The 24,861-nt window shown below is 45.3% G+C and overlaps 1 protein-coding gene across 1 annotated transcript in view; it reads right to left on the bottom strand.

Moving 5' to 3' along the window:
* LOC134933196 (rho GTPase-activating protein 7-like) overlaps positions 1-18,854 on the bottom strand; it is a 426,624-nt gene extending 407,770 nt beyond the window's left edge. The window contains exon 1 of the mRNA XM_063928234.1: positions 18,756-18,854. Within this exon, the coding sequence (XP_063784304.1) occupies positions 18,756-18,783 (28 nt within the window). The 5' untranslated portion in view covers positions 18,784-18,854. The remainder of the gene's footprint in view (positions 1-18,755) is intronic.
* Between the last annotated feature and the right edge of the window lie 6,007 nt (positions 18,855-24,861).

The following is a 24,861-nucleotide window of genomic DNA, read 5'->3' on the forward strand; positions in this document are numbered from 1 at the left end:
CTCAAGGCTTACCATTCACATTTTTAAAAACCAACATGTTCGATCAACTATTCAATTTAGTGAAGAATGTCAGTATCCTGATCCTATTTTCACTAAATTGAAACGTTGGTCTAACATACGAGTCATGTACATTTTTTAAACTGTGAGTAGGAAGCCTTGAGTGTTGCACCTTATCTACATCTATAAACAACATCGACAAATGAGGGCTCCGGGCCCAGTTACATACAGTATATTACTTTTCTGGAGTGCCGGACATTCATTGTATATATATATATATATATATATATATAGATAGATATAGATATATATATATAGTACATGGTAGGTACCACTCAGGAATTCACCTTAGACACAGGCAGGTACCATCAACACTTCTATCCTGATGACTAAGTTTTAGTGCTTCATCATCAGGATATAAAACAAGTGTTACAGTACTAACCTTATGTCAGCCTTCCCCCCACCACATATAACACAGTATCACAGGACTTGTGGAGGACGTCCATAGCCACAGATGACATCATCACACTGTGCCCATTGCCTTTGCTATAAAAATACACATAACCCAGTATTACCAGAGAAAAATGCAAAAAATACAGTGCAAATATATGCAAAAGACACTGCAAAACATTGGATACAAACAAACACAATAAAAATGGCATATAATGCATAACATACTGTACTAAATCGCCCATAAAATGATCTCCAATTTAGTCATGTAATTAATTAACCTCTTGCTCAGATAACTGTAAACGCTGCTGAGCCACACCACAGACAAAAACCCAAAGCTAAAAAAACTGCAAAATACAAGCTGCTGGAATTAAAACACGAAGGTGGTCTTTCCGAGTTGTTCGCTCGTTGCCATTTTTCGCAACGTAGCGATTAGATTGAAAATGTGCATTCGCATGGTACGCAGCGCACATGCGCTAAGTAATTTAACACAAAACTTGGTAGATTTACAAAAGCACGAGCGACGTTTTTTCATCGCTCGAGTGATCGTAGTGTGATTGACAGGAAGTGGGCGTTTCTGGGTGGAAACTGGCCGTTTTCAGGGAGTGTGCTAAAAAACGCAGGCGTGCCAGGTAAAAACGCAGGAGTGGCTGGGGAAACGGGGGAGTGCCCGGCCGAACGCAGGGCGTGTGACGTCAAACCAGGAACTAAACGGACTGAGGTGATCGCAGTCTAGGAGTAGGTCTGGAGCTACTCAGAAACTGCAAGGAATTATTTAGTAGCAGTTCTGCTAACCTTTCGGTCGCAATTCTGCTAAGCTAAGATACACTCCCAGAGGGTGGCGGCCTAGCGTTTGCAATGCTGCTAAAAGCAGCTAGCGTGCGAACAACTCGGAATGAGGTCCAAAAACCCTTATTAATGGTCATGTGTGTTAATTGAAACAATGCAAACCCTTTTTTTCATTCAGGCCTTTGGATGATAGTGTACCTAGCCTAAAAATCCACTGACATTCACATCTCAGCAAACTTATCGAACAAGAAGTTAATTAATTCCATGACTACATTTGGAGATCCTTTTTACAAGCGATTTAATACAGTACATGAATGTTATTTATTATACGCCATTTTTATTGTGTCTGTTTGTATCCAATGTTTTGCAGTGTCTTTTGTATATATTTGTATTCTTGTATTCTAATACTGGGTTATGTGTATTTTTTAGGCAGCTGTGACTATGGGCCCAGTGTGATGCCATCATCTGTGGGTGTCCTCCATGAGTCCCGGGAGCTGGTGTTACACATAGTGGGGAAAGGCTGATATACAGATGGAGCCTCCCTCATTGTTGCAGTTTCTCGCCTAAACTGAGTATTTGTCGCACCTTAGCTATAGCTCAGGTTGTTGAGGTGTTGCAATGAGAGGCTCACTGAGTGGAGACAACATACACAGCATGCAATACACATCTTCACCACTGGGTGGCTAATGCTCCACTAATGCAGTACTGTAGAGTGGATAGCAGCGGATGGATATACAGTACAGTACAGTAGCCCTGGAAAATGGCCAGTGACAACTATAGTGTTATACATACAGACCAAGAGTCAGACAGAGAGAGTCAATCAGGAACTTGAAGTGTATAGCGTACTGTAAATAAAGGAACGTTGTAGAAAATATTAATTCTCTGTTGGGACCAAAAAAATAAATCAATAAATAAAAATAGGGCATACAGACGCAAAATTACATGTTAAAGCAATGATCCATTGGCGTTAGGGTAATGTGAGCGTCCAAGTCCCGTAGATAATACAGCATAAGCAAAACCAATTGAAAGGGATTACTGCTTCTATTTACACATGCGTTTGCATCTGTATCTCTATGCGTCGTGGCCTAGTGGTGAGGTGTACAAGTCCCCATGCTCATGGTCCTGGGTTTGAATCCTGAAAAGAGCGAATGACAAAAAAAAAATTCTTTATATTTTCTAAAAAATTTTTTTTAACATTCATACATTTAAGAACCTTACATTCAATAGAATTATGAACACAGGAAAAGATCAGTGTTCATTATGAACTGGCTGAGCATCTGCAATGCAAAATCTGTAGTACAGTACTTCATATAAGCAGTTACTTATTGTTTAACTACATATCCTGTCTACAGTACGTAGGGCTGGGTATAGCAAGCAAAGTTACAAATAAAAAAAAAATATATATGTTGCTCAGGACCTCCCTAGTCCCTTCCCCCAACCAAAGCTACTGTAGCATGAGCCCTTCATTTACATACTGTTTTGTCAATTTATTAACTGTAAGCTGGCCTACCTGTCTGTGAAATGAACAGTCTTCCAGGGGAGGGAAAATGGAGAAGTGGGGGTTAAACAGCAGAGTGGGTAGCCTGCCTACAGTATGAATTGAATGGAGAAGTTGCAATAAGATTCACAAAACTTAACTGGACTGTCATTATGGCAGTGATGTGCGGGCATCACACACGCATTGATACCATGATTTACTAATGAACGCTGGGCTTCAGAGGCTGCCTATTACAGCAATGGGGAGGCCCAGGAAGAAGTACAGTAAACTCAGTCTCATAAAGAAAAGACTATTGTAATTTGAAAAGTCACACTTGTATATTTGTGTAATAAGTGGCACTTACAGCTTTTTCTAAGCTAATCTTTACACAAATATGCAATACAAGTGTCTCCATTGCGGTAACCCTAGCTCACAGGCATAGCAACCATCGGTGATACCACTATACCAAGCTGTGTAGAATTCTGAACTGTGCTTTTCTTTGTGTGTATTGAAGATGCTGAGCCAATCTACAGATGTGTCCTCTTACATCCTTGCTGCAGTCATGCTAAACAGCCTTGGAAGTCACACCATGCCGCAACGGGACTCGCCGATCGTCTTTGTTTGCAATTTTTTTCGTGCAAAGTAATGTAATAGGATGCACAATCAGCTTTTGTTGATTAAAATGACATGCAGCATGCCTATATTCTGTGTGTGACTGCAACTGTATAAATGTTCTGCTACAGTGTTTTCATGGAAAACACTGTAACGTTTCATTTCGGATGCATATAGAGCCATTATTACACATAAAATGGTGAAGTACATGGGGTAACACACGCTAAGCTCTATGCACCACCTTGCGACCAGGCACACTGCGACTATATGATCGGGATAAACGCCACAGATGAGCGAGGCTCCATCCGTAAGGACAGTACCGCTACACTTATTTTATATCCTGATGACAAAGGGATCTATTCATGAAGCAGTGAAAAGAGAGAAGTGAGCCAACCTATGGCAACCAATCAGTATTGAAGTAACATTTAGAATTTGCATACTATAAAATTATACAGAGCAACGGATTGGTTGCCACGGGCAACTTCTCCACTGGCTCACTTCTCCACTCTTTTCACTGCTTCATGAATAGACCCCAAAGTATTAAAACAGTGAAGCTTTGATGCCACCTGCCTGTGCCTAAGATAAATTCCTGAGTGCCACCTTGCATGTACTAATACAGTGCATCTGGAAAGTATTCACAGCGCTTCACTTTTTACACATTTTGTTATGTTACAGCCTTACTCAGAACTGGAATAAATAATTTTTTTCCCTTAAGATTCTACACACAATACCCCATAATGACAACGTGAACAAAGTGTTTTTGAGATTTTTGCAAATTTATTAAAAATAAAAAACTCCAAAAGTACAGTAGTCACACTATGTATGGTTTGTGCTGAGAATACCCATGGGCAAATGCAGGGGAGGGGGTTCTAGTTGCCCGGAAACCCCCTTCCCCACAGCCTATCTACTACATGCAGTATAACGGGTGGAATAGAGCTGCTGCACATGCCCACTGGCAGGAGATATTTTTTTTTAAATAAAAAAATTGTGAAAAACTCATGTCAACCTTTTTCCATGTCGACCTAGTACATGTCGACCTAATGACCATGTTGACCTAATGCATGTCGACCAAATGTGGTCGACCCAATGTATGTCGACCTAACTCATGTCGACCTAATGACCGCCATCCATGTGTGTGTGTGTGGATCTGAGTACTCAATCATCACACCGGAGAGAGAATCTGGTAGGTGGCTTACTGTGATCATTGGGCCTGCATATATCTAACGTACTGTATTACATACACTGAACTTTGTATGCTAATTAAGCATCCTTCATGGGCTGTCCACAATCGCTCTAAGCGCAAACATTTGGACCCCCCCCTCACCTCCAGAAACTCTGCGTTTGCCCCTGAATACCTATAGTTTTTTTTTTTAGATTAGTCCATGTAAAAATAAGGTGCTATCTGTTTCATGTCAAGCCTATCATGGTTTAGATATTGCCAGGCTATGTAAAAGAGCAGAGGTTTGTAATTAGATCTACACTAATTTAATTATCAGATGGGAATATAGATATCAGATAAAATGAAGGCATGAAGTTAATATAGTGTGCAATGTTCCACAACGCTACAACAATAATTTTCTTATTGGCAAAGTGAGTGTAGTGGGTTGGGCCAACAATTATTAACTTCCTCTGGTCCCGAAGCAAAAATGGATGATCAGCCATGCCATGTCCTCTGCTGGGAAAACTGCCCAGGTTCATGATGAACTGATCAGCTCTTGATGAAGTGAGTGATGATGGCTGGATGATGATCCATTTAAACTGGGTGCATAAATTATGCTAGTCGATGGTCAATAATTTTTCCTGCGACTGTGTACAGCAATTTGCTGCATTCTGCTTTGAACTGTGTTAAATTGTAAACAGTATTTGTTGAAAAACTGTGGCTAATGTTGATTTAGCCTCCTCATTGGGGTAAACTTACTAAAGCTTCTAAAAGTGAAAAGAGGTGATAGAATCAGATTCTGTCTATCATTTTCTAGGTTGTAATAGAGAAATAATGGACAGAATCTGACTGGTTGCTATGGGTAACATCACCTCCTTTCATCTGAATCACCCCATATGTACTTTTTAAAGAACAAAGCACAATTTCTGTATCCTTGCTAGGAGAGCGCACACTGGGGGTCATTCCGAGTTGATCGTAGGTGTGCTAAATTTAGCACAGCTACGATCATTCACACTGACATGCGGGGAGACGCCCAGAATACAGGGCTTATCCGCCCTGCATGTCAGTGGCAGCCCCCGCCGCAGAAGTGCAAAGGCATCGCACAGCGGCGATGCCTTTGCACTTCAAGAGTAGCTCCCGACCAGCACAGCTTTAGTGTGCTGGCCGGGAGCTACTTGTCGCTCCCCGACCCGCAGTGGCTGCATGTGATGTCACGCAGCCGCCGCCCCCCAATGGTTCGGCCACGCCTGCGTTGGCCGAACCACGCCCCCAACACGCAGCTTAACGCCACCATCTAGCCCCCTCCCTCCCAGCGACCGCCTCTGCCTCAGGACCGCCTCTGCATCGAGGCGATCGCTAGGCAACAACGGCTGGCATGCGCAGTTCTGACCCAATCGCTGTGCTGCGAGAAACTGCAGCGAGCGATCGGGTCGGATTGACCCCCACTGTGTGGTATCTATCCAACACACTGGACTCTGGACTGCAGGATGTGCTTCTACTGCACGTGCATGGCCATTCTGTGTACCATCAGCTCCGTCTTTTATACTGAATGCACATGCCCTTCAGAGTCTACACAGAGGAGTGTATGAAACAGGGTTACGCTGACCCTACAAGTACCAGTGGTCTGGGACTCCAGGTCGACACACCTTAGGTCGACACCAATTGGTCGACACACCTTATGTCGACATGGACAAAATGTCGACATGGACAAGGTCGACATGGAAAAAGGTAGACATGAGTTTTTTATGTTTTTTTGGTGTCGTTTTCTTCGTAGAGTGGCCGGGAACCCCAATTAGTGCACCATGTCCCCTCGCATGGCTCACTTCGCTCGCCTTGCTTCGTAGTCCACATGAATCGTAAGGTATGAAATTGTTAAAAAAATGAAAATAAATGTGAAAAACTCATGTTGACCTTTTTCCATGTCGACCTTTGCCCATGTCAACCTAAGGTGTGTCGACCAATTTGTGCCGACGTAAGGTGTGTCAAGCTTTTTGGTGTCGACCTGAAGTCCGGATACCAAGTACCAGTGCACCACCACCACTATACTTCTACATGTATATGAGCTAGTGTGTATACGCCACTACAAGCACTACATCTATTTTATTTATTATTTATTTATTACCAGTTATTTATATAGCGCACACATATTCCGCAGCGCTTTCCAGAGAATATTTGGCCATTCACATCAGTCCCTGCCCCAGTGGAGCTTACAATCTATATTCCCTACCACATGTACACGCACACACATTCATGCTAGGGTTAATTTTGTTGGGATCCAATTAACCTACCAGTATATTTTTGGATTGTGGGAGGAAACCGGAGTACCCGGAGGAAACCCACGCAAGTACGGGGAGAATATACAAACTCCACACAGTTAGAGCCATGGTGGGAATCGAACCCATGACCTCAGTGCTGTGAGGCAGTAATGCTAACCATTACACCATCCGTACTGCCCGAACACATCTATGAACACAGGTGTCTGCTCCCATCTGTCCACACACCACCTGCACTTCCCTATACAGTATATTCCTAGCTTTATCCTAGCTTGATCTGGTACATACAGTACGTTATAAATTATGTGCACTGTGTACTCATTGTACATACCTGCTGCAGTAACCCTGTGTCATCCCGTACCTGGCTAATAAACCTCTGGTCAGAGCCGGATTAAGGCTGGCTGGGGTCCAGGAGCAATGAAGTTGTGGTTGCCCCCTTAGTAAAACTGCTTACCACCCCCAGCAACCCCCTCCTTCCCCACTTGTAATACACACAGACAACAGGGAGTGGCACTGTCTCACATTCACTGGGGCTGGGCTGGCTGGTGCGGCACTGGTCTGCAACAGCAGCAGGGTTCCCTCCTCACGAGTCCTGCTTTCATTGGCACTGGGACAGTCAGTACAGTACTGCTGCACAGGCGCGGATTAAGAGGTGGGTCGGCGTGGGCAGCAATGCGCAAAATCTGATGTCATGCGGGCCAGTGCACAGCCGGGCATCATCTGAGCCGAGTGCTCTGGTGCTCAGCGCTGCCCCTGCCGGTGCACACCAAATGCGGCGTGGCACCACATACGACGCACACCACACACTGCTGCTTCACTCCCACTGTCAGGGGGACACATATGTACATATAACCGCCAGTCGCCCCTGCTTTAATCCGGCTCTGGAACTGGTTAAGTTATCTATTGTGTGGATTAGACACCACTCTCACCTATACCAACTATACATGCTGTGCATGTTACCACTCTCCATCTCCCAGCACCCACCCATATTGAAAATACAAAAAATGAACAGTCCCAAGGCGCAGAATAAAGGACCTATGCAGCTATATACACACAAAGGGACCACCAAATCCCTAAAAATGCAGACAAGAAAAGACAAAAATAGAGTATAATTAGCGCTCAGTCCTGTTCCAACATAAATGTCCAAATGAAACCTTTTCAGGGCGTATCCTTTACAATCGATGCGCCACTTGTGAAGAATATGTCAACTTCTGTTCATGACATCATATGGTTCCTTCAGTGGGGAATGTACCTCAAAAAAAGCCAAATGAAGATTGCATAGTGTAGTATGTCTATAATGAAGTGGTAACACAAACGTGGATTGAAAAGGACCAGTGTTATAGAAGGTCTGCGTACCAAAACTCACAGTGGTGAATGACTCCCATAAAGGTATCTTTAGCCACCAGTCATCAAATATGAGGATAAGCACACCGTAAACACACTTTCACAAAACAATCCCTCTTATGGGACATACCGTACTCACATAACACATAGCAGTTGTACTCTCATAGCGGTTTCTTTGCTACGTCCTCCAACCGTGTGCCACTCGTTGGAGGTAGTGACTTAACACTGACTCTCCGGAATAGATGCACACAAAAAAAGAACCAAAAGAGGAACTTTAAAATGCTTAAAATTTATTACAGAAAAGATAAAACAACCATGGGATATAAGACATACAGTATGATGGAAAAAATGGGTATACATGAATGGCAAAAATGGCCGTTTGTGTGCCTCATTAGGAGCATTAATCCAGATGGACATATATAAATATCAACATCGTATAAATAACACTAGTCTCCTTAGATTGTAACATATATGCATTGGTGTTACAAACTAAGGAGACTAGTGTTATTTATACGATGTTGATATTTATATATGTCCATCTGGATTAATGCTCCTAATGTACTCTTAGTATATTTATAGTATATTGCACCATAATCTTATTGTTTTATTGGTTGGCGGAAGTTAAACAGTGGTTGGCGGAACCGCCGCTATGTGGGATAGATAGCCCGGGATGGCTGCTGTTATACAGCAGTGACCAAACTTAATACCCTTAAACGGAGGGCCATGTTTAAATATATGGTTATAGTTAATCAGGTATTAAATTACTCTATCATCCACATCCGGCCATGGTTGGCAGAAGTGGAGTGATACAGGATGTACCGGCCGCGTGTATACCGCGTCCGGAAGTGACGTTTGGTTAATAGGGGATAAAAGTAGCTCCAGTCAGTAGTGCTCTCTAACCTTGAAAAAGACTTAACATAAAGTCGAAACATGTTGGTCTAGGAGCATTACTGACATTTCCTTTTAATATCCTGGGATCAGACGTTTGGGCATTCTCTGTGAGGCACACAAACGGCCGTTTTTGCCATTCAGGTATACCCATTTTTTCCATCATATGTCTTATATCCCATGGTTGTTTTATCTTTTCTGTAATAAATTTTTAAGCATTTTAAAGTTCCTCTTTTGGTTCTTTTTTTGTGTGCATCTATTCCGGAGAGTCAGTGTTAAGTCACTACCTCCAACGAGTGGCACACGGTTGGAGGATGTAGCAAAGAAACCGCTATGAGAGTACAACTGCTATGTGTTATGTGAGTACGGTATGTCCCATAAGAGGGATTGTTTTGTGAAAGTGTGTTTACGGTGAGCTCATCCACATATTTGGCGACTGGTGGCTAAAGATACCTTTATGGGAGTCATTCACCACTTTATAGTGTGAGTTTTGGTACGCAGACCTTCTATAACACTCATCCTTTTCAATCCACGTTGGTGTTACCACTTCATTATAGACATACTACACTATGCAATCTTCATTTGGCTATTTTTGAGGTACATTCCCCACTGAAGGAACCATATGACGTCATGAACAGAAGTTGACATATTCTTCACAAGTGGTGCATCGATTGTAAAGGACCCACCCATATTGCCTCTTCTATAAGCGTACATTCATTTAAACACTCAGACTGCAGTTAGAATATGGGGATGTAGTTAATATCCCGGCGGCTGGGATCCTTGCGGTCAGAATACCAATGTCGGGATCCCAACCACCGAGAATGCCAACAGCTGCGCCAGGGCTATTCCCACTCGTGGGTGTCCATGAAACCCATAGAGTAGGAATAGAACCTGTGACGAAAGCTGTGAGCCCGCAAAGGACTTTCTAGCGGTCGCCCCACAGCCGGCATTCTGACGGCCGGGATCCCGGTGTCGGTATACTAACCTCTGCGGTCCCGGCCCCCGGGATTCCATCCCCAACCCAATACGTACTGTCTTTTAAATGAGTGGTGGCTTCCTCTAAAGGAACAAACAAATATGACTGAAAAATATATATTAAAGGAAAAAAAAAATTCTTAATATATCACAGTACAGCATGATAGTAGCCAGATACATGACATGCTTCCCCCCACATTGGTCTTACATTATATATAAACTGTATACAGTAAGTTACACATGAAGCATCAACTCGTGAACTTCCTGGGATATATTTGCAAATATTAAAGCTTCCTTTTTTGTCAAGATAAGGAACCCAGCAGATTAGGTTCATATAAAGTTAATATTTTATAAGACACTGACAAGTCAAAGTTCAATAACACTCTGGACTATTGCTATAAATATATATGCAGAAGTATATTTGTCTTTCTTGGCACCATCACTTAGTTCTGTGTCCTTTAATAAACTGTCTTTATTATCAAAATATTGTTTTTTATTTATTTCTACATTATTTTCCTATAATTTACATCTTGGCTTCCAGCAAGTTCAAAGAGACACTCACAAACCAGGTCAGAATTAGAAATAAAATATATATATATAAAAATAATAATTACAAGGTTCACAATTTTATTTGGGGAATGTGGGCAAAAGTAATGCCTGGCATATATTCTAGCAGGTCAGTCTGTGGGCAACTCTGATTTATTATGTTCCTTCACCATAAGAAAGCATCTTTTGATATTCACAAACAGTGAGCATTCGTCAGACTCATACTTATGCCCACATAAAATGTTTCAAAGAATTCCATATATTATTAATTCATTTTGTGTTTGTATTCACCAACCTGGATTTTCTTCCACATAATTTAGACATGTATACGACTATTAGACAATTATTTGTTTATGAATATTACAATTTTATATTATTTTATTCTGTTTTAGCTTATTTTCTCTAAGGTATTGTTTAATGGCATTCTATAGCTGGGTACTCTATAAGATCAACACAACATATCGTGCGCATCGTATATAGTGTCTACTGCGATTGCGCGTTCACATACGTCGTTCATCGCATCTTCCCATCTGATGTGGTGCATGTACACCAGATCATGCATTGTGTATGGCACACGCGATGTACCGAACTTAACTCAGTATTTCTCTAATGGGATTACATACGTGATCCCGCCGGGCGTGATGCTGACTGTCAGTATACCGACAGCAGCATCCCGTCGGCAGTGGGGCGAGTCCCCTTGCGGGCTCGTTGCGCTCACCATGCTGCGTTTGCCTCGCTGCGGGCTCGGTGGTGAGCTGAGCTTGCCACAAGTTCTATTCCCACTCTATGGATTTCATGGACACTCACGAGTGGAAATAGCCCCTGTGCCTGGGTATTCCAGCTGACGGCATTGTCGGCTGTCGGGATTCCAGCGTCGGCATCCTGACCACCGGGATCCAGACAGCCAGCAAATTGAACGGATCCCCTGTAATTGTGTTTTGAACAACAACCTATGGAAATCATACTAGTAGCACAGATTCCTGTACTGACTGAAGAGTGTAGAAAAGACAACTAACCTCAGTGAGGGCTTCACCGCAGACAGTTTCCTTGATTGATTGGAAAAAAGGCTTCCTTTTACAGTCGAGGACACAGGGTGTGTACACCCTGCATATCTATGACTACAAGTAATAGACATTTAGGGGACCAATAGACATTTATGGGATATTTATCAAAGTTTGGAGAGAGATAAGGTGTGAACCAATCAGCTACTAATTGTCATTTTTCAAACACAGCCTGTAACATGGCAGTTATGAGCTGGTTGGTTGATACTTTATCTCTCTCTCTCCAAGCATTCTTGGATGCAGCAGCAGATCACAGAAGCCGTCAGGAGACGTCTATTTACGCCAGTGACGTGCGTTGAGGTGAGGCAGGTAAAACAGAGCCTTTTCTGTCATACTAAAATTTGGACAAGAGTTTTGACTACATAAAGTATATGAAAAATGCAAAGAATATGTTAGAAATATCTTCTTTGTATTATTCTAATAATTTTTATAGTTAAAATTGTGGACTAAAAAAAAGTCTATGACAGGTGAGTAACTCCCCTGCCTATTATTTCTGCACATCTCTGATCAACACTCACCAAATTTCCAGGAGTTTATACTGCTGCAACTGTGTATAATGCCCACATTAACCCTTTGGCTTATATATTGTGTGTAAATCTGGCTCTAGTACTAGCCAGTGCCTCCTCAGCCATTTACCTCACGCACGTCCCTGATTTACACAATATGCCTCCTGCAGCATTAGCATAATTTTCCATAGCAGCTGCGATGACCGACACAGCTGCTATTGCATAGCATACAAGTCAGCATACTGAGGGTCATCCATGTTGTTCTTCCTACTCCTGTTGCAATGATTTGCCGTAAGCAATTGCGATTATATGCTAATATGGGCAGAAGCTAAGCCGTGCAAAAGGACGCCCACTGTGATTGCATCATTTGCATACAACGCTGCATGATTCCAGAAACATTGCCAACATCGGCACACATTGGGTCGCCACAGAGAGCCTGAGTGCCTCTGAAGACGCGCAGACTGACCTTTTCCAGGATGCACAGGCCTCTCTAGTAGCAAGTGTGATTGCAGTTGTTAATGTATGCATGCCTAGAAGAAAACACCGTCCAAGTGGCCAGGACATGTCTGCATTCGTTTGAACACCCCCGTTACCACCCCCAATCACTGACTTTCTGTAATTTTCTTTGCGATTAAAAACTTGCTACGAACACATTCGCTAATCACTTGTTGCATGTGCGCACTGCAGCCCGTACGCATGCACAGTGCAAAAACATTGATAGATATGCGTACAATCGCTGCTTTGTATCTACACCTGAATGACCCCCTCATAGCATACAATTCAGAATCAGATCATATGACCCTGGCAAATATTTTGTAAGTTCAATTTTCCTGCCTGACAATAAATTATATGTGTCAACAGTTCTTAAATCTACACCATCCTATATAGAATGTGCTAATTAGCAGCACTCACACATGAATCATCCTCTCTATACTAACTGCCAAAACTTTCATTTAAGGGTCAGCACATACTGTAGCAGAACAGGCCAAACTCACAGATAATACAGCTTATGCTCATACACTGGAGTACGAGCACACCCTGCACTAATTTCTTCTAGAATTACCTCTCCAGAGTCTGGGATCGGCAGCCGCAGCACTGCAGCATCACTGTGAAACTGGCTGTCGAAGCCATTTAACCAACGTTTGGTGTATGTGCAGTACGGAAATTACTGGAAAAATGGTTGCCGCATCCATGCCCGTCATAAGGGAGTTGCTGCGGGGATAGCTGTCCCGACCCCGACCTCTCTAACAGAGAGGGGAGGGCCCAGGCCGCTCATGCCGTCGCCATCCGTCCCTGTCTCCCTGCAGATTCCATTGCATCTGTGGGGAGATGGCCGCCGTCTCAGAAGAGGCATTATTAAATATACTAGAGGAGGCTCTAGTATCTTCAACAACTGTCTCCAGAGGTGGCAGTCATTTTAGGAGGGACATTTTCAATATTTTTGTTTTACTTGAAGCAGCAGGACAGTCTGCTGCAGCTGCGGTGGCGGTGGCTGCGGCGGCAGGAAGGGGAGGGGGAATCCCCTGTCATTGAGCAGAACCCATGACAACGAGCAGAACCCCTGACAATGAGCAGGTACTGCATATTATGGTGACAAGAGCATTACTGTGGGGGCATAATATGTTGTCGGGGCATTACTGTTTGGGTCATAATATGGTGATAGAGGTATTACTGTGGGGGCATAGGAATTGTATTTTATTTTTATTTATTTTTACAAAAAAATAATAATAAAAAAATAATAAAATAAATAAATAAATAATAAGAATTTACTCACCGGTAATTCTATTTCTCGTAGTCCGTAGTGGATGATGGGAACTCCGTAAGGACCATGGGGAATAGACGGGCTCCGCAGGAGACAGGGCACTCTAAGAAAGAATTAGGACTACTGGTGTGCACTGGCTCCTCCCTCTATGCCCCTCCTCCAGACCTCAGTTAGGGACACTGTGCCCGGAAGAGCTGACACAACAAGGAAAGGATTTGGAATCCCGGGTAAGACTTATACCAGCCACACCAATCACACCGTACAACTCGTGATACTATACCCAGTTAACAGTATGAATAACAACTGAGCCTCACTAACAGATGGCTCATAACAATAACCCTTTAGTTAGGCAATAACTATATACAAGTATTGCAGACAATCCGCACTTGGGATGGGCGCCCAGCATCCACTACGGACTACGAGAAATAGAATTACCGGTGAGTAAATTCTTATTTTCTCTGACGTCCTAGTGGATGCTGGGAACTCCGTGAGGACCATGGGGATTATACCAAAGCTCCCAAACGGGCGGGAGAGTGCGGATGACTCTGCAGCACCGAATGAGCAAACTCAAGGTCCTCCTCAGCCAGGGTATCAAACTTGTAGAATTTTGCAAACGTGTTTGATCCCGACCAGGTAGCAGCTCGGCAAAGTTGTAAAGCCGAGACCCCTCGGGCAGCCGCCCAAGAAGAGCCCACCTTCCTCGTGGAATGGGCTTTGACTAATTTAGGATGCGGCAGTCCAGCCGCAGAATGTGCAAGTTGAATCGTGGAGCAGATCCAGCGAGCAATAGTCTGCTTAGAAGCAGGAGCACCCAGCTTGTTGGGTGCATGCAGGATAAACAGCGAGTCAGTCTTTCTGACTCTAGCCGTCCTGGAAACATAGATTTTCAGGGCCCGGACTACGTCCAGCAACTTGGAAGCCTCCAAGTCCCGAGTAGCCGCAGGCACCACAATAGGTTGGTTCAAATGAAACGCTGATACCACCTTAGGGAGGAATTGGGGACGAGTCCTCAATTCTGCTCTGTCCATATGGAAGATCAGATAGGGGCTTTTACAGGACAAAGCCGCCAATTCTGACACCCGCCTAGCCGAAGCCAAGGCCAAAAGCATGACCACTTTCCACGTGAGATATTTTAATTCCACGGCCTGAAGTGGCTCAAACCAATGTGATTAAGGAAATCCAACACAACGTTGAGATCCCAAGGTGCCACTGGGGGCACAAAAGGGGGCTGAATATGCAGCACTCCCTTAACAAACGTCTGAACTTCAGGCAGTGAAGCCAGTTCTTTTTGAAAGAAAATAGACAGGGCCGAAATGTGGACTTTAATGGATCCCAATTTTAGGCCCATAGTCACTCCTGACTGTAGGAAGTGCAGAAATCGACACAGCTGAAATTCTTCTGTGGGGGCCTTCATGGCCTCACACCAAGCAACATATTTTCGCCATATGCGGTGATAATGTTTTGCTGTCACATCTTTCCTAGCTTTTATCAGCGTAGGAATGACTTCAACCGGAATGCCCTTTTCCATCAGGATCCGGCGTTCAACCGCCATGCCGTCAAACGCAGCCGCGGTAAGTCTTGGAACAGACAGGGCCCCTGCTGTAGCAGGTCCTGTCTGAGAGGCAGAGGCCAAGGGTCCTCTGAGATCATTTCTTGTAGTTCCGGGTACCAAGTCCTTCTTGGCCAATCCGGAACGATGAGTATAGTTCTTACTCCTCTCTTTCTTATTATCCTCAGCACCTTTGGTATGAGAGGAAGAGGAGGGAACACATAAACCGACTGGTACACCCACGGTGTCACTAGAGCGTCCACAGCTATTGCCTGAGGGTCCCTTGACCTGGCGCAATATCTTTTTAGCTTTTTGTTGAGGCGGGACGCCATTATGTCCACCTGTGGCCTTTCCCAACGATTTACAATCAGTTGGAAGACTTCTGGATGAAGTCCCCACTCTCCCGGGTGGAGGTCGTGCCTGCTGAGGAAGTCTGCTTCCCAGTTGTCCACTCCCGGAATGAACACTGCTGACAGTGCTATCACATGATTTTCCGCCCATCGGAGAATCCTTGTGGCTTCTGCCATCGCCATCCTGCTTCTTGTGCCGCCCTGTCGGTTTACATGGGCGACTGCCGTGATGTTGTCTGACTGAATCAGCACCGGCTGGTTTTGAAGCAGGGGTCTTGCCTGACTTAGGGCATTGTAAATGGCCCTTAGTTCCAGAATATTTATGTGTAGGGAAGCTTCCTGACTCGACCATTGTCCTTGGAAGTTTCTTCCCTGAGTGACTGCCCCCCAACCTCGGAGGCTTGCATCCGTGGTCACCAGGATCCAGTCCTGTATGCCGAATCTGCGGCCCTCTAGAAGATGAGCACTCTGCAGCCACCACAGCAGAGACACCCTGGCCCTCGGGGACAGGGTGATCAGCCGATGCATCTGAAGATGCGATCCGGACCACTTGTCTAACAGATCCCACTGAAAGATCCTTGCATGGAACCTGCCGAATGGAATTGCCTCGTAAGAAGCTACCATCTTTCCCAGGACTCGCGTGCAGTGATGCACCGACACCTGTTTTGGTTTCAGGAGGTCTCTGACCAGAGATGACAACTCCTTGGCCTTCTCCTCCGGGAGAAACACCTTCTTCTGTTCTGTGTCCAGAATCATACCCAGGAACAGCAGACGCGACGTAGGAACCAGCTGCGACTTTGGAATATTCAGAATCCAGCCGTGCTGTCGTAGCACTTCCTGAGATAGTGCTACTCCGACCAACAACTGCTCCCTGGACCTCGCCTTTATAAGGAGATCGTCCAAGTATGGGATAATTATAACTCCCTTCTTTCGAAGGAGTATCATCATTTCGGCCATTACCATGGTAAATACCCTCGGTGCCGTGGACAGACCAAACGGCAACGTCTGGAATTGGTAATGGCAGTCCTGTACCACAAAACGGAGGTACACCTGGTGAGGTGGGTAAATGGGGACATGCAGGTAAGCATCCTTGATGTCCAGTGATACCATGTAATCCCCTTCTTCCAGGCTTGCGATAACCGCCCTGAGCGATTCCATTTTGAACTTGAACTTCCTTATATAAGTGTTCAAGGATTTCAAATTTAGAATGGGTCTCACCGAACTGTCTGGTTTCGGTACCACAAACATTGTGGAATAGTAACCCCGACCCTGTTGAAGGAGGGGAACTTTTATTATCACCTGCTGGAGGTACAGCTTGTGAATTGCCGCCAGCACCACCTCCCTGTCCGGGGGAGTAGCTGGCAAGGCTGATTTGAGGTAACGGCAAGGGGGAGACGTCTCGAATTCCAGCTTGTATCCCTGAGATACCACTTGTAGAACCCAGGGATCCACCTGTGAGCGAACCCACCGGTCACTGAAGTTCCGGAGACGGGCCCCCACCGCACCTGGCTCCACCAGTGGAGCCCCCAGCGTCATGCGGTGGCTTTAGTGGAAGCAGGGGAGGATTTTTGTTCTTGGGAACTGGCTGTATGGTGCAGCTTTTTCCCTCTACCCCTGCCTCTGGGCAGAAAGGACGCGCCTGTAACCCGCTTGCCTTTCTGGGGCCGAAAGGACTGTACCTGATAATACGGTGCTTTCTTAGGCTGTGAGGGAACCTGAGGTAAAAATGTCGACTTCCCAGCTGTTGCTGTGGAAACGAGGTCCGAGAGACCATCCCCAAACAATTCCTCACCCTTGTAAGGCAAAACCTCCATCTGCCTTTTAGAATCCGCATCACCTGTCCACTGCCGAGTCCATAATACTCTCCTGGCAGAAATGGACATTGCATTAATTCTAGATGCCAGCCGGCAAATATCCCTCTGTGCATCTCTCATATATAAGACTACGTCTTTAATATGCTCTATGGTTAGCAATATAGTGTCCCTGTCAAGGGAATCAATGTTATCAGACAGGGAATCAGACCACGCTGCTGCAGCACTGCACATCCATGCTGAAGCAATAGCAGGTCTCAGTATAGTACCTGAGTGTGTATATACAGACTTCAGGATAGCCTCCTGCTTTCTATCCGCAGGCTCTTTTAAGGCGGCCGTATCCTGAGACGGTAGTGCCACCTTTTTTGACAAGCGTCAGTGGCAAACGCAGGATTTCCATGGGGGGGTTTCCGTACATGTATGTATTCATGTGTTTGTATACGTATATGTGTGGGTGGGTATACATGTACTGTGTATGAATATACTGTATATAATCCCAGTAAAAAAGGCAGGTGCACTCAGATTTTACCAAAAACTGTAATGATGCAAAGTCACAACATATCAACATGTCAGGGCTACGGGCCCCCGAAACGTGGATATATGCTGTGACTTTGCATCATTACAGTTTTTTGGTAAAATCTGAGTGCACCTGACTTTTTTATCGGGATTTATAATTATTTACAGAGGGCACTCGAGTATTATTTTGAATGTCAGAGGAGTGCCGGACCACCGTACATACACATACAGTAGCATACACACACACACACACACACACACACACACACACACACACACAGTATACATGGACACAGCATACATGCATGCACGTACACACACACACACACAATACAGCACACATATATACACACATAGTATACATGCACACAGCATACATACAAACACACACACACACACACTATACATGCACGCAGCATACATACACACTGTATACACACATACGCAGTATACATACGCATAGCATACATACACAGTATACATGCATTCATAGTATACACACACTATAGATGCATATAGCATGCTTTGCATGCACACACACTACACATGCCATACTACACACACCATTATAAGTAACTACAGCCTTCCCTCACCATTCCTCCCCCCTGCACGCCAGCCAGCCAGCCAGCCTATTTAATTACACACCACCGGCCTCTCCTTCAATCCCTACATACAGTATCTAACACCCACCTGGATTCCATGAGTGTATTGGACACATCCACTGCCTACTCAGTACCCTCACCAGCCTTTTTCTCTTTCACCTCACAACTCACATACACGTACAGTACCTCCTGAGAGGAGCTGTGTGCTGCGCTGTCACTGCAGCTCCCTCTACAGGCACCAAGCAGCAAGCGTCTCTGTGTAAGGATGGAGCCGCTGCAGCCTGTCAGTTCCTCACGCTATAAACACACACACAAAAAAAACGATCAGCAGCGCAGATGGATCGGCGGCCAGGGGGGGTTTCTAGGTACTCGGAAACCCCCCCTGCGTGCGCGTATGAGCGTGTGAGCGCTTTATCCACCCTCGGGGATGTCTCCCAACGTACCCTGTCCTCTGGTGGGAAAGGGTACGCCATCAGTAACTTTTTTGTCAGGGGAAGCCCACGCTTCTTCACACACTTCATTCAACTCATCTGATGGGGGAAAAACCACTGGTTGCTTTTTCTCCCCAAACATAATACCCTTTTTTGTGGTACCTGGGTTAATGTCAGAAATGTGCAACACATTTTTCATTGCCGTAATCATGCAACGGATGGCCCTAGTGGAATGTACATTAGTCTCGTCGTCGTTGACACTGGAGTCAGACTCCGTGTCGACATCTGTGTCAGCCATCTGAGGTAGCGGGCGTTTTTGAGCCCCTGATGGCTTTTGAGACGCCTGGGCAGGCACTGGCTGAGAAGCCGGCTGTCCCACAGCTGTTATGTAATCGAACCTTTTATGTTAGGAGTTGACACTGTCGTGTAAAACCTTCCACATATCCATCCACTCTGGTGTCGACCCCGCAGGGGGTGACATCACATTTATCGGCACCTGCTCTGCCTCCACATAAGCCTCCTCATCAAACATGTCAACACAGCCGTACCAACACACCGCACACACACAGGGAATGCTCTGACTGAGGACAGGACCCCACAATGTCCTTTGGGGAGACAGAGAGAGAGAGTATGCCAGCACACACCACAGCGCTATATAAACAGGGATTTACACTACACAAAGTGATTTTCCCTATAGCAGCTATACAATACAGTTTTGCGCCTAAATTTAGTGCCCCCCCCCCCTCTCTTTTTTACCCTTTGAGCCTGGAAACTACAGGGGAGAGCCTGGGGAGCTGTCTTCCAGCGGAGCTGTGAAGAGGAAATGGCGCCAGTGTGCTGAGGGAGATAGCCCCGCCCCCTTTTCGGCGGGCTTATCCCGCTCTTTTATTAATATTATGGCAGGGGATTTTTACACATATATAGTTTATTAGACTATATTATGTGTTGTTTTGCCAATTTAAGGTACTCTAATTGCAGCCCAGGGCGCCCCCCCCCAGCGCCCTGCACCCATCAGTGACCGGAGTATGTGGTGTGCATAGGGAGCAATGGCGCACAGCTGCAGTGCTGTGCGCTACCTTAATGAAGACCGGAGTCTTCAGCCGCCGATTTCCAGGACGTTCTTCTTGCTTCTGGCTCTGCAAGGGGGACGGCGGCGCGGCTGCGGGACCGGACGACCGAGGCTGGGCCTGTGTTCGATCCCTCTGGAGCTAATGGTGTCCAGTAGCCTAGAAGCCCAAGCTAGCTGCAAGCAGGTAGGTTCACTTCTCTCCCCTAAGTCCCTCGTAGCAGTGAGTCTGTTGCCAGCAGATCTCACTGAAAATAAAAAACCTAATAAATACTTTCTTTTCTAGGAGCTCAGGAGAGCCCCTAGTGTGCAACCAGCTCGAGCCGGGCACAGATTCTAACTGAGGTTTGGAGGAGGGGCATAGAGGGAGGAGCCAGTGCACACCAGTAGTCCTAAGTCTCCTGTGGAGCCCGTCTATTCCCCATGGTCCTTATGGAGTTCCCAGCATCCACTAGGACGTCAGAGAAATATATATATATATATATATATATATATTGTTGTAGCATGGACGGCAACTCCCACAGTTGGCAAAATGGTGTGCCCTGGTGCCCTCTGGCATGAATAGATAGAGCAAAAGGCGATGAAGCAATCAGCGGCACTCAGGGTCTTACGTGATAATCAAAGTGTATTAAAATCAGGAATCTATGGAGTGATTTTAATACACTTTGATTATCACGTAAGACCCTGAGTGCCGCTGATTGCTTCATCGCCTTTTGCTATATATATATATATATATATATATATATATATATATAATTTATATTTTTTTTTGTGGGGAGGTGGGGGGACTCTGTCTATTTTTTCAGTCCCGAGCTCCACAATTTCTGATGGCAGCCCTGGCCGCACCATTTTCCTGAAGACCTGCGCAGCCGCATACGCATTAGACTGACGTAGTACTAGAATCTACTATTGCTCAGATCACTGATCAGCGCTGCCGGCTAGAAGAGACGGGAGGAGGCCCAGACAGAGACTGCACATGGGCCCCCTCTCATAATACGCCTCTATGCTCATAATTAAGTACATTTTGAAAATTACAAAAACATGAGTTATTTTTCTAAATGTAAGTAATGTACAAGAAAACAAACATGGAATTATATCATTAGAATTTATTACAATCTGAAACTTTTAAAAGCAAGACATTATTTGTTTTATGCACATAATAACTTGTTCTATATATATTACCATCGTATTCACAAAAGAAGTTCCCACATGGAGCATGAATCACAGAGAATAATGTTCACATACTGTATTTAATCATGTGCAATTGTCCAAAATGCAGGAATGTTGGCTGCAGATAATTATGAGGATAGCACATGATGTTTACCTGACTCTGGATCTTGGCTAGAAACACTTTCAGCATTCCTTTGTAAATAGACTGATATGCTTTGCTCATGATATATTACTTGTCAATGCCATACCGTACCAGCATACTAATATTTTGATAGCTTGGACCCTTAGATGACCTGGCTCTTTTACTGCAAGTTGTGCTGGTCAAACCAATATTGCCAGATAGGCAGAGAACTTCAAATGTTGCTGCAAATGCCTAACTTAATAGAGGTTGTTGTTATTATTATAAGGGGTTGCTATTCTCTCAGGGAGGGAGCAGCCAGGTCGGCTCAACAGGGTGCGGTGCTCCCAAAAAGGGAGCGGTCTGAGGGCATGGAGACGTAATTGCATCATCACGGCTCCATCCCCCACTATACAATACCAGCATTGTACTGTGGGGGTGGGCCGCGATGACACGATGTAGAGCGAATCGTGTCATCGCCCCTACCACTCTTCCACTAGTAGCGGGTGGCTGCAGGGGACAGTACGGGGGTGCAAGCTGGATGCTTACCTACTTTTCCAGATGGTCAGGAGTGCCAACCGAATATTCATTCTACACAGAAAAAATAAGAAATCACACATATCTAAATCTTTCCTTAAATGTACATCAACAGGGTTGGACTAAGGGAGGGGCCAGGCTTGGTGCTACCTGCTCAACAAAGGGATGCATAGCAGGGAGGTGCCAGGCTGGACAGGCACTTTCCCTGATCTGCAATTCTGTTGCTGGCCTGTCTCCCTTGGTGCTGCCGGCTGCTGTGCCTGTCACACTGACAGGCAGTGGCGCCGACTGCTTGAAGCCTCCTTCCCACTCGGCCGTGACAGCGGCAATGGTCGGCTGAAAAGGGGGAAGAGCTACATGGGGTGGAGGGAGCAGAGTTACACGGGACTGAGGGGGCAGAGCTACACTGGACCAGGCTGCTACAGATCCTGCCAGCCAGCCAGACAGATCAGTAAGGGGATGGAAAGAGTGAGTGAAAGATGGTGTATGTGCATCTGTGTGTGTGTGTATCTGTGTGTGTATCTGTGTGTGTGTATGTGGGCATTATGTGTATAAGTGGCACCACTACTGGAGGCATTATGTATAAGCGGTGCCACTACTGGAGGCATTATGTATAAGTGGCGCAACTACTGTATGCATTATGTATAAGTGGTGCCTACTAGGGGCTTTATGTATATGCAGCACCACTACTGGAGGCATTACGTGTACCTTTACCGGGGGCATTATGTGTATAAGGGGCACTACTTCTGTGGGCATTATGTGTATAAGCAGCGCTACTACTGTGGGTATTATGTGTAAAGGCAGCACTACTACTGGGGGACATTATGTGTATAAGTGGCACTACTGGGGCATTATGTGTATTAGCAGCACTACTATTGGGAGCATTATGTGTAAAAGCGGCACTACTACTGGGAGCATTATGCGTATAAGCAGCACTAGTACGTGCAGTATAATGTGATAAGATTGTGCTACTATGTGGCATCATTTTAAAGGGGGGTCCTATTGTATGACCACGCCAATTCTTTGTAAGACCATACCCCTTTTTTTGACGTACGCCGAAGGCATGCGCTGTCCCTTTGTAAAGTGGGGAGGGCGAAAATTTATAGTTTATAGGTGGGAGCCGAACACCAGCCCTGGGAGGGGCAACAGGGACATTCTTTCCAGGGCCCCCACATTCTGCTGTGTGAAGCAGAGCATAGTAGTCCTCCTCCTGGTGGTGGGCTTCCCAGTGTACAGCAGTCAGTCTCGTGGGATTGTGCAGTGAAATCCCATGAGACACTGAAGTTGAGCCAGCCAGGTGTGCTGCGGCGCGGCATCAGGTAGTTCGTGTGTGTGTGTGAGCAGGCCGGGTGTTCTGCTGCTGCCGTGCACTGTCAGGTAGTGTGTGTGTTTGTAAGGTAGTGTGAGTGTATGTGCATGTTAGTTAATGTGGAAGAGGGGTGCTCAGGATTTGCTGTCACTTTTACTAGTGGGGGCCCCCACAACATAGTTGCCCAAGGGCCCCCACCAGCTTTAATCTGACCCTGTACATCAGCTCCACTTGCAGTAAAACATGGTTTTGCCCAGTTGTGTTTATTTTTGCTTAGCGTACAACCCTGAATCAGGCTCCAAGTCTGGGGACATTGCTGCCCATTTCCAGGAATAATATGAGACCCTGTTTTGCTCTCCCCACCAGCTCGGCTTTCCTTACAATGGGCTAAAATGGATATTATTATTATTATTATTATTATTATTATTATTATTATTATCCTTTATTTATATGGCGCCACAAGGGTTCCGCAGCGCCCAATTACACAATACATAAACAAATAATCAAACAGGTAAACAGCAACTTACAGTTGATGACAGTATAGGACAAGTACAGAGTAAATAAACATAGTTACATCAGCAGATGACACTGGAATAAGTATCAGGTGGCAGAAGACTGCTGGATGTGGTGCAGTTGAAGATTATTAAAGTAAGAAAGGATAAGCACATGAGGGAAGAGGGCCCTGCTCGTGAGAGCTTACATTCTAAAAGGGAGGGGTAGACAGACAGGGGTGACACAGATGGGGTACATAGAGAGCGTAGAACAGAGGGTTAGGATGAGATTTGGCTGGGTTTGGTGAAGAAGTGGGTCTTGAGAGATTGTTTGAAGTTTTGTAGAGAGGTGGAGAGTCTGAGGGGGAGAGGTAGGGAATTCCAAAGAAGGGGTGCAGCACGTGAAAAATCTTTGAGGTAGGAGTGGGAGGAAGTAATCCGTAGGCAGGAGAGTCGGTGTGCATTAGCAGAGCGAAGAGGACGGGTGGGAGTGTAAAGGGAGATAAGGTCAGAGATGTAGATGGGAGAGGAGTGGGTGAGGGCTTTGTAAGCGAGTGTGGGAAGCTTGAAATGGATTCTGAAAGGGAAGGGGAGCCAGTGAAGGTCTAGTAAGAGAAGAGAGGTGGACATAGTGCGTTTGGTGAGGAAGATGAGCCGGGCAGCAGCATTGAGGATAGGTTGGAGTGGAGAGAGGTATTTGTCAGGAATGCCAGTCAGGAGCAGATTACAGTAGTCCAGTCTGGAGTTGACCAGTGAGTGGATAAGAGTCTTAGTAGCATCCTGGGCCAGAAAGGGTCTGATCCTGGAAATATTTTTTAGATAAAAATGGCAGGTTAGAAAGAGGTGCAGAATGTGTGGTTTGAAGGAGAGGGAGGAGTCAAGGATTACTCCAAGACAGCGCACTTGGGGGCTAGAGGAGATAGTAGTGCCATCAATAGATAATGAGATTGTAGGAGGTGAGGTTATGCGGGAGGGAGGAAAGATGATCAGCTCTGTCTTAGACATGTTAAGTTTAAGAAAGCGCTGGGACATCCAGGAAGAGGTAGCAGAGAGACAGTTGGAGACACGAGTG

This window comes from Pseudophryne corroboree, chromosome 6 (genome assembly GCF_028390025.1).
Source record: "Pseudophryne corroboree isolate aPseCor3 chromosome 6, aPseCor3.hap2, whole genome shotgun sequence".
Taxonomy (NCBI): Eukaryota; Metazoa; Chordata; class Amphibia; order Anura; family Myobatrachidae; genus Pseudophryne; species Pseudophryne corroboree.